This window comes from Brassica napus, chromosome C6 (genome assembly GCF_020379485.1).
Source record: "Brassica napus cultivar Da-Ae chromosome C6, Da-Ae, whole genome shotgun sequence".
NCBI classification, from domain to species: Eukaryota; Viridiplantae; Streptophyta; class Magnoliopsida; order Brassicales; family Brassicaceae; genus Brassica; species Brassica napus.
Window position 1 is genome coordinate 45,608,799 of NC_063449.1, and position 11,368 is coordinate 45,620,166.

The 11,368-nt window shown below is 40.7% G+C and overlaps 1 protein-coding gene across 1 annotated transcript; it reads right to left on the reverse strand.

Moving 5' to 3' along the window:
- Positions 1–4,447: 4,447 nt before the first annotated feature.
- On the reverse strand, positions 4,448–5,398 carry LOC125588561. The gene is made up of 2 exons (XM_048759970.1): positions 5,345–5,398; positions 4,448–5,219 (listed from the first exon to the last, which is right to left on the reverse strand). The coding sequence occupies exon 2, from the start codon at positions 5,186–5,188 to the stop codon at positions 4,448–4,450; it is 741 nt and encodes a 246-aa protein (XP_048615927.1). The 5' UTR covers positions 5,189–5,219; positions 5,345–5,398.
- Positions 5,399–11,368: the final 5,970 nt, after the last annotated feature.

Consider the following 11,368-nt stretch of genomic DNA (forward strand, 5'->3'; position numbering starts at 1 on the left):
CTCGTGGAAGGAGGGTGCTAGGTTTTCAGGACAAGGTTGGCTTAGTACTTTGGAAGGTTTCGATGGATTACTGGGGGCGAGGAATGTAAGGGCTAGTCTTTCGCCTCTTCATGCGGAGATGGAAGCACTTTTATGGGCAATGGAATGCATGAGGAACTTACGTCAATTTCAGATTACGTTTGCAACAGATTGTTCTCAATTGGTGAAGATGGTTTCGGAACCAGAAGAATGGCCAGCTTTTGCAACATATTTGGAAGATATCAAGACCCTGAAAGAGAGTTTCACCCGATCAGAGATCATCTATGTACCACGGACGCAAAATTCAAAGGCGGATAGTCTAGCACGCAGTGCTAGAAAACAGCCGTCTTTCGTCGTTCACATGGATGCAGATCACCCGGTTTGGTTCACAGAGTCAATATGAGTCTGTATTGTTGATGACAAAAAAAAAAAAAAAAAAAACTCTAAACCTTAATGTCTAGATTAATTAACCCTAAGATTATAAGTGTATATTTATTTCTTTTGATAAAACATTTAAGTCTATTTTAGTCATTTTTATTTTTAAAGTCTCTATTCGTGATAAAAACTTTTTTTATGTGTGTCCTAAAGAATTTCCCTTAATTAAATAACTATTAAAATAAACAATATAATTAAAATATAAATAATTACTGATTATCGTAAAGCTACGCTGCATCAGGTGTGTTATCAGCTATATTCGCTGCCTTCTCTTTCTCCTATATCATCACCGGCTCTCAAAATGTATTCGACAACGTCATCTCAAAACGCGACGTAGCCACCAATAGGAAGCCTAGCTTCGCCTCCGTTTTCGAGTTGATCTTCTTCTCGTCCATCTTTGCTACCATAGTCTTCTTGGCTGGCTTGTTTATTACAGGTGAGCTTCATGTCGTGAAGACGTACAGAAGTACGTGGGTTTTCCCAGGGGAAGAGAGCGTACATTCTAACTATGATGGGTCAAGTCGGTGCGTGGCAGGTCTACTGGGTTGGGTTGGTGGGGCTTGTGTTCGTTGTCTCGAGCATGTTCTCGAATGTGATCAGTGTATGTACGTGGTCCATCGTGTCGCTTCTCGGGGTTCTGTTCTTTGATTCAGGGAATGATGATTTGGATTATTACAGAGGAGCCGCATCAGTGTCTGCCTTCCTCAGCATTGTCTCTTACTTTTATAGGCTTCGCAAAGAGAAGAGGAACAGCTACGAGACCACCAGCTAGTTGACGTTACAATACTTTTTCATCTTGATTTTCTCTTTTATTAGATAAGTTTTTTTGTAAATTGATATTTTTGATTATTTTCTTCTGTCCACAAATCTCTTGCTTAATTGTTTTTTAACGATCTCTTGCTTGATTGTTTTCTGCATATTTGTCGAATTGTGTCTAAGTAATGTGTCTTTTCTGTTTTATATCAAAACTCTTAAATGCGTGCGCTTAGGTTTTAACCAATTTATATGAAGAAATTGAAAAAATAGTGAAAGGTGAAACTGTCTTCTTTATTAAAGAAAAGATAATGAACATCAGATGACGAGGATGGTGTTTAATTTTTTATTCTTTGATTAAGATATGCATTAGCAAATAATTATAGTTTTTTTTTTTAATTTTTTACCTTAATTTGTAAAAATATTTCATTTTTATTTGTCATGGCTAGAGATACATATACAGTGTTCGCACTGACTCTTGGTCTAGATATTATTCCCACTATGATCTTCATCAGCACGTGGTGCCTCAACCATAAGCACCGTCTTTGTAATTGGTTAGTTTATACTGTTGAAGAAAACCTTGTTTTTGTTTTTTCTTTTTAAATCTCTGTTCTGCTTAAAAAGAGAGTTTGTGCAACTTTTTAATGGTTTCATTGTTCTCTGTGAGAATTTGTTTATTCGATGTGTGTGTTTGTGATGTTGCCGTGTGACACAAGATTTTTATAAAGTCTTTAAGCTTGAATCTCGGTTTTGTTAATATCTTTGTCTCTAGCTTGCTTATCTACTCTACTCCAAACATACGTGTATGATGAATTGGCAAAAGCATATTATAACCCGGGCCTTTTCATAGATAAAAGTCTCAAGTCATTCGAACCGTACGTGGTCTCTTAGTTTCTTATGAATGTGTCGGATATGAGATATCAATTTTCTTGTTAACAAAATCCCAATAAAATTTTACATTATTTAGGGTAGAAATAGAATGGCAGAACTTGTGTCCTTTGTTGTTCATGTTGTAAACAAAGGTTCGGACAATGAGTGTAAAAGCTGTCTTGTTTGAGTTGACTACGGGTAATGTAATACATGTGGTCGTTAGAACAGCTATAGTCCACATGCTTAGATCATCGTACTGATTAATACACATGGGATTGGAACCTTTTGCGGCGTCAACGTCAACCCCTCCATATCCATGGGTCTAAAAACAAATTAAACCATTCTAGTTTCTAACTTTCACATTAATCATCCAAAACAAAACACAAACAGCGATCAAGATTATCTCCACGAAAACAACAAATACACAACATAAGAGCATTGCTAGTTTCTATCTACATCACTTCCAAAACAATCAGCCAAGTCAATGCAGACAAATCCACAAGGTATGAAGATTCTTCATCACACATAACTACATAAGTGCTATGCAACTATAGTTTAATCTTTAATATTGTCTCTCTTTATTCTCTATGTAAATGTAGAACAACTAATCAATATGGAGGTTGACACAACCACACAGATCATCAACGAAACCGGATAACCCATAAATTTGGCTACCATCATCACCTGCACCATCTTCGTCATTACCGGTCAATGCATCGCCAGACCCCTCGAGACCTTCCACAACCACCACAACTTTTACCAGAGTCTCCACGACGGTGTCTGGACTCAACCTTTCCTTCAGGTCATCGGCTTCCCTCTCCTCCTCGTCCCTTTCTTCTCCCTCTCTTACAAAAAGCACAACCAACTTCTCATTACTTCCAAACCATCTTCTCTCTCCCTACTCTACATTTGTACCGGCGTTACCATGCTGGTTCAGGTAAGACTATACACCAAAGGTAAACTCGAGTCATGCTGCATCTGCGTGTCTTAAATCTCTGTGCACCAGTAAAAGCCTAGCACTCATGGGCCGGACGAAGATAAACTTGCCATCAAGGTTGACATCTGGGGGTGTGGGGACCGTAGGCCCCGCGGTACGGTATGCCTTTTTTAGGTTTAGGAAATTTAATTTTTCTAGATAAGTATGTATTCCTAAAGAAAAAAAAAAATCGGGTTTTGAGGTTGTTATAAATATGGGTCTAAGGGTTTTGTAAGATGATTTTATTCACACAATAATAAGAAACCCGAAACAGGTATTTACCTCAATAAGTTTTGTTCTCTACTGTTTTCTTGCTTAATTCGTGGCTGTTCACAACGAGTCACCCTTTACGAAACTCCTTCTCCTCGACGGGACACGGATCTACTTCACACCCATCTTCGCAGCCATCATCAAGAGAATCGAATTTAACACATGGATTGTCATCTCTCTCATATACACTATTGCCATCACCACTCTCTCCTCCTATGTAGGAGGTGAACTGTCAGCTTTGTTAGCCGCCTTCACTTTCATCTTTCTCCTAGGAAACATAGAGAAGATATTCGACGTGTACATCTCAAAAGGCAACAAGAAAGTGAATCCCATTTTCGCAGACGTTTTGGAACTGCTGATCTTCTCGTCTCTCTTCGCCACCCTCGCAGCCGTTTTCATCTCCGGGGAGAATCACGATCTGATGAGGGAGATGGAAGGTTTCTCTAAAGGGAAGATTGTGTACGTTATGACTATGGTTGGTCAAGTCGTCTCGTGGCAGATTTATTGGGTGGGGATTGTAGGGCTTGTAGCGTTCTCAGAGTCGATTGTGACCTCGAACTTGGTCAGCTTCTCGCCTTACCCGATCATAATGGTTCTAGAAATATATTTTTTTAATTATGAAGACGATGAGTTCGACGATTACTTGGGAGTCGCTTTAGTGCTTTCTATCTTTATCGTGGTCTCTTCTTTATACAAGACTAGGTGCAAGCATGTAAGAGGTATGAAATTTCGAAGCGTCCTAGACTTTTCTTGGTTTTGGTTTTTGTGTTTGTGTATCACTTATACATCTCTGAGTTGTTCTCTGAGTTGTTAAACTCTGATCCTTACATCTCTCCCCCAACGGTATTTGATTTTTTTGAAGTTTTAAGCTTGGAAAACTGATAAAAGGTTTTAAGCTTGTGATGTCGGTGTGTGTGTGTTTGTGATGTTGCCGTGTGATACAAGATTTGTACTAAAGTCTTGAACTTGGATTTCTAATTTATTGATATTCAATTTTCTTTCCCCTAGCTTTGTGTTTGTATTTTATTGATATTATTTTTTCCCCTAGCTTATCTCCTCAACTCCAAACATCACACAATCTAAATTAGTTTTTTTTTTTTTTTTTTTTTTTGTAACACCACTTATTCAAAGAGCATGAGAGTTTACAACTGAATCAAAAGATCCCGGAAACATACTCGACGGTAGAAAGAAGCTAAAAAACAATACAAAACAACTAAAGATAGAACCATCGAAGGGCGAGTCATGCTCAGCGAAATGAAGAAACCCAAAAGGAAGCTTCACTTTTAATTCCATGGCTATTGTTCGAAAGAACAATTGATAGTCGAAAACGACGTTGATACACCTATAGGAAGAAGTTGGAATGTTGATTGGCAAGAACTTTAGGTGAGAAGCTCTAGAACCGTAGGAACCATTGAAAGTTTGAAGTCCTATCTGACTTGATATGGCGATGGGTCTACGTGCAACAACTCCGGTTTGAAGGTCGCATAGCTGACTCTGTGAAGAACCGTCGATGCTTGAGACGGCGTAATGTGATGGAGGCGCAGCAGTGATGTAGTTAGTAAATCTGGCGAGTCCACACTCTTGCACAATAGTTCCAGCGACGAGGAGATCGGGAAGGCCACAAATCCGACTTTGTGAAGAACCGTCGATGCTTGAGACGGCATAGTGTGATAGAGACGCAACGGTGAGAAAGACGTAAACAAATCTGGCGAAACAACACTCTTGCACAATAGATCCGGCGGTCACTAGGAGACAGAGATTTAACCGAAGTAGCTTAGCTCCATAGAAACCTTGGTGAGATGGGGCTGCCTTGATGTTGGGTGTATAGTAGAGGCGATGCCGAGATGAAATGATGCTCTTGACCATTATCCATAAGGGGACGCAGACTGAGATCCAACTGAGCAAAAAAACTCCAATATTACCGTATCGGAATAGAAAGCTCTCGTTGAAACCTGAGCTAAACCGCAAGTCCATTACAACACAATGAAAGTTCAAATCAAGAGATATGTCGGGTTTACGCACAGAAACGCGGCGAGTAGTGACTAACACGAGAGGGAATGGAGGAGAGGCGGAGGGAATGTCGTTGAGACCTGAGCTAACCTCCCTTTGCGCCTACCTCCCCTACCTCGTCTCTCACAATCTAAATTAGTAAAAGCATATATGGCCTTGTGGAATGAGTCTCTTTCTATGAATATATCAAATATGATGTGTGCCTTGTGGATTGAATTGCCTGCCTTGCTGTGATGTTTGGGTCCAAGGATAAAATCAAATATATGTAGTATGTACCAAGTCTCTGACTCTCACATCTCTGAATATATCAAGCATTAGCTTGGTTATATCACGCAACTAGCAATGGCTTACCTTATTTTCATTTAATAAAAATATAATTGATGAGAAACTTGAAATGCTCAATTGTCTGTAAATAGTAACTAAAATCCATTTGATCAAGTAGGCAAAACCCTTACTACGTCAAAGGTCAAAGTCCAATTCCAAACCCATATAGCTTGGTTATAAATTCAAACACCATTTTCCTATATTTCCCACAAAACATAATCATAGAACACATCTCTCTAAAATAAAAAATCATGGGGCATAATCAGCCAATGCAGTTCAATTCACAAGGTAATCATATCGTTCTGTATCTTTCATGATCATATATGTTGTGCAAAATCATAAATATTGTTTCTACTTCTCAGAACAATTTGTGCAAATATCTCTCGAAATCGAACCTCTCCAAAATAGTGACTCCAACCATAGACGCAACAAGTGGCTTACCATCATCATCTGCATCATCTTGGCCGTAACAGGTCAATCGGCCGTTAGACTCCTGGAGAACTACTACTTCCTCCACAGAAACAGGAACTTCCGTTACGGTGTATGGACTCAATCCCTCCTCCAGGTTGTCGGATTCCCCATACTCTTATTCCCTTTTGTCCTCCTCCATCTTTCTTGTAATAAAAAGAAACAACTTATCATGACCTCCGATGGAATCTGATAATAGGTTTTTCTTCTGCCTATTGCAAATGTTGTAGTGTAGGGGGGTGAATGTCGAACCAGTCCTAGTGATGTGAATCAGTGAGAATACAAGTCATTTCTTAAGCTAAGCAGATTCAATAGTTGTGAGTGTGTGACAAGTAACAATAGCAAACAGAGCAATACAACAAGGTTTTAATCAATTTAGACAAGTGAATCCATGGGTATTGGGAATTGACTTCAAGTAACTAAGATCCAATCTAGGTGACAAGCTTTCAATCAAAGTAATCTCTTAAGTCTAAACACAATTTTAGACAAGTCCTATGTCTAGGTAAATGTCCATTTGCTTAGAAATCATTAAACATCAAATGTCTTTGGCTTAATTCAATCAAGCAATCTTTAAGTTCAAGTTTAATAACTATCTAGCAATTTTAACATCAAGTGTCCTTGGCTAATCTCACTAGAGCTTAGTTGAGTTGATTCAAACACTTCATCTAATCATGTCTGATGAGAAGTGTTTAGAAATCAGGTTTAGAGTGATCAAGACTAAACAAGCATTAAAAATACTCAACAAGCAAGTTCATACAATGATCTAATACAATAACACCATAGATCTTCACTAAGTTACTCTAATCTCCCTAACCCATGAATTCTTAAGGAAACTACTCACTAATCTTCATGAAAACACTTAATCTCATAATAGATTGAAGCATATTCAAGTAGATACAACAGAGAATAAAGATAAACAAGGATTAAATAAGCAAAACGAAATTAAAACTCAAGAACAAATGATGAACAATTGAAGAACAGCTCAAGAACACTAAGAACAATGATATTTCAAAGAGAGAGAGTTTTGACTAGTTAAATTATTACCAAGTTGGATAATGATGTTTCTTGCCCACTCTTATGATAAAAAGAAAGCAGATATTATACATAAAAGTAAGAAAAATCGTGCAAAGGTAAGGTGGGTGGAAGAAAGTGGGAAGTTGGTTAATCCCATCAACTTTCCAGTGGTCCCCGGCAAGGGTTGATACACCTGTAGTAAATCGATTATAACTTATCCAATACAGCTCCAAATGACTTGAAACCACTTCCATTGGAAAGCTAACTCAATTTCCAGTGTCTCCACCAATTTTGAGCTTCAGAAAAGATCTTTAAGGCTTTCATCCGTGTTCATCTTTCACTCTCCGGATTCGGGAGCGACCTCGCTGTGTCGCTGCGAGAGGTCGCTCCGGATTCGTTGTCTCCGGGTGATCAATACGCGAGCGACTCTTCCCTGTCGCTCTAGTGAGGTCGCTCCAGACTGGTGATCAGAGCGACTTGGTGGTGTCGCTCCGGACTGGTCGCTCCAGACTGGTGATCAGAGCGACTTGGTGGTGTCGCTCCGGACTGGTCGCTCCCATCCCTTGCTCGCCCAATGACCACTCTAAACACTCCTTTTTGAGCTCCAAATGCCTCCAAGTACTCCATGTGGTACTCCAATACCTGATAAGGACTCATGTATGCAAAATGCAACCTAAACATGGCTAAATCCTAATCTATATGATCAAAATGCACATGGATGAATGGATAAAACAATAGAAATATGCAAGATATCAACTCCCCCAAACTTGTTCTTTACTTGTCCACAAGTGAACTTTCTAGAACTCATAGGGAGAGAGGTTGAAGGTGGGAGCTCATAACCAAAAGAAACACCACTAGCAAACACAATTAGCACACTCTCTTATTACACTCTAGCTTCTCTAGGCCTATCTCAACTCCTTTTGTCCCTACACTCATCATCAAGCATCCACACATTCAGATCTGCCAACTCTCACATTCATTAAGCATAAGATATCAAGTGAATTCTTGCAAATGGTCAGTTGGTCCAAGTCATTTGGTTGGGTAAGGGAAGGCTTTTATTCAAGTGATTCAAGAGGTTCAAAACATATGATCTTTAAGGTGGTTTACTCTCAAAACAAGTAGCCTTGACATTGCACATAATATATCTAAGAAAGGGACCAACTCATGCATACAATGCTCAATCTCCATTGTTCTACCCTTTTCCCAAACATATAAGTTACACATTCACTCTCAAATGTCAAACCCAACTCACACCTCTCACCAAAAGATTCTAAAAACATCAGCTCTTTTTCTTTGAAATCTATAAGGGATTTTTCACAATCTCAAAATGTCTCTCAGCTCCTAACAACTTTGCTAACCCCCTTTTTTTCTCTCTTTTTTTTTTTTTTTTTTTTTTTTTTTTGGTTGGGGGCCAAGACTTTTCAAAACTAGAGCTGGAGGTTCTCTACTTATCCCAATAAATCAATTCACTTGAGCACAAGAATCTATCTTTTTTATTTCTCCCAAATCATGATTACAACGCTCACCCTCCCACCTATAGCTAGACAATAGAATGTCCAATCCAGCAAAAATGAAGATCAAGCATTGTCGTTCCCGATACTCTCAACATTATGCACATGTAAAACTTTCCGAAGAAGGCCTCACTCATCAAACAATGAAAGCTTAAAAGGAAGGAAAGGTTTTGGGAGTGGTCTACCACTAGAGTTTGTCAAAAAGAATGGCATAAAAGATGTGACAACTCAAGTGTGTATAGCCATGACTCAGTACACAAGAGACCCTAAGCAAGAAGCATTAAGTTCATTCAGTTCAAATAAGGTTGTAGCTGGCTTCAAAGACTGAGTTTCTACAATCAATAAGTTTCGAGAAGAGTTTTCAAGGCTCGAAACATACAAGTCTTTTCGAGAGGTGCATGGATACTCAGGTGCAACGTAGTGTTCTTTACAAGGTATTTAAAATCATTGCTCCCAATGCAAGTGAATGCAACCTATATGCTCTAGACTCTCCTAATGGTGCAAATGATGCAATCTAAATGAAAAATCTTTTTTTTTTTTTTTTTTTTTTTTTTTTTTTTTTTTTTATGCAAATAGGTGTTCAATGCATGACTCAAATGTAACACAATGAAAGCAAACATGATCAAATGCTTGGTACCTCCCCCAAACTTTAGATACACAGTCTCTGTGTTCAAGGAAAGAGAGAGATACCGAGAAGAAAACTAATTTGCAAAAATGAAATGGTATGTACAAGGGAGAGAAAGAAGTACCTCCTATGGATAGTATGTGGGGGCAGATGCCCCAGCATCGTCGTCGTCAGGAGGGAAGGTGGTGTAGTAACCACCGGATGCTGAACCGGAGCCTCCATACCATGGTTGGCTCTCAACCTCGTGAATCTCGTCCTCACTGTCTGAAGAAGCGAGGGATGGGGATTTGTTGCCTGAAGTGGAAGGTTGAGTGGGTGGGTTCCTCCACTTACGCTGAAGCTGCGCAGCAGTGAGGGGGAAACCAAGAGCATCAGGCGGTGGTGGAGGCTGGGGGTTTGAGGTGTTCGCAAAAGCGAAATCGGCTGAGCTACATCCAGCTATTCCTCCCCTAGTTAAGACATCAGCTACTTTCTTCATGAACTTGGCTGAAGTCTTAGCCTGCTTCTTCACAGTCTTGCTTAGCGCCTTGCATTTATCCTTCAGCTTTTCTATCGTTCTGTCCTGAGCTTTGTTCCACCTCTGGAGACGACCAATGTGGTCGTGAGCATCACGGAGAGCTCCAGGTGGAAGGACTCCGTCATGGGGCTTGAAGTAGTAGCGCGGAGGTCCATAGATATGCTCAGATGTGTCTGCAACAGGCGAGTCAGGTTGCGTAGGGACACTCCTTTTCCTTGATGGAGCTGCTTGAATTGGATCGAGAGGCCCGTGTTCTCCGAGAAAGTACTCCTGGGGAATGTTGAAGCTGACAGCTCCAGGTATCTCTAAACTCGTCACGTTCCGGTTTGGAAGAACCACCTCGACTGGCTTGCCCTGCAAGTAGTAGTGGTAGACGTAGTCCTTCCCATACATCCCACTGAAATATGTGGCAATCCTCAAGTAGGTGCCATCAATGAACCTAGGCCCCGCTGCGTCCTTTCCCAAGGGAACATTCAGAAATTGGAGCAGTGGTGTGATCATTCCGCCTATCCCCATCTTTGGGCGCGAATCAGTGGTGTACCACGCCCAATCTCTATAGTGCTCGAGACGGCCCACAAAGAAACTGACCATCCCAAAAGTAGCATAGATGTCAGTGCTGGGAAGGGGTAACACTCCAGGTTGAGCGTAGGGACGGATAGCCGGACAGAGCAGTCTCATGTCTTCCTCAGTAACCGTACCAGCTTGCTTCCGTGGGTAAAAAGCATGGACTAGCAATCTGTGGAGGTAGCGTACAGACGGGTGTCGGATGTGTGAGTTCTTGTCTGCCCCGGTAGAGTGTTTGTTTCCAGTAATCAACTTCCAGAGCTCTGTGGGGAGGTTCTCACACTTGGGAAGTGAGTGGTCTTCTAGGTCTTGGAACCCCATGACCCTCCCAATGTCCTTGAAGTTCATGTTGAATTCTCTTCCATTGACCTTGAACCTGATTTTTCCCCATCCTTGTCTCACGTGCGCCGTGTCATGGTAAGTGACCACAAGAGAGGATAGGAACTGACAAGTGACATCCTTGTAGAAAGGATAAGCCATGGTGAGGAGTTTTGGCATCTTCAAATGTCCCAGCATCGTCTCAATATCAGACTCTAGACCCAACTCCTTCAGCAAACCGAGGTCGGCAAACCTGGTTGGAGCCCAAGTGACTCCATTCTTCAAATGGTCATATAGCTCCTCCACAGATGGAGTTTTCGTTCTGTCTCGATCAACAGCAACCCCTTTGCCCTTTGACATTTTGGCTTTCTTCGTAGGTGCCGGCTCATCTTCACTCTCAGTTTCACCTTCCTCATGGGTGGGAACTGGTACGCTTTTTCCTGCCCTCTTCTCGTGTTCTTTCGATTTCTTTGCAGCCAACGTCTGCTGTCTCACAGTCCTCTGCGTCCCTGAGCCAGTTGGCTCGCTGGTTAAAGCTTTTCCTCTTAGTGCAAACTCTTGACTTTCGGCTTCTTGCCTCTCAGCTTCCAACCTTCCCTTTGTCTTCTTAACCATTTTAACCTGAAAAATTACAAACTTGGAAAGGGATAAGTAGATGGAAGTAAAGAAAAGTAAGAAATTTCAGCATCAAATTT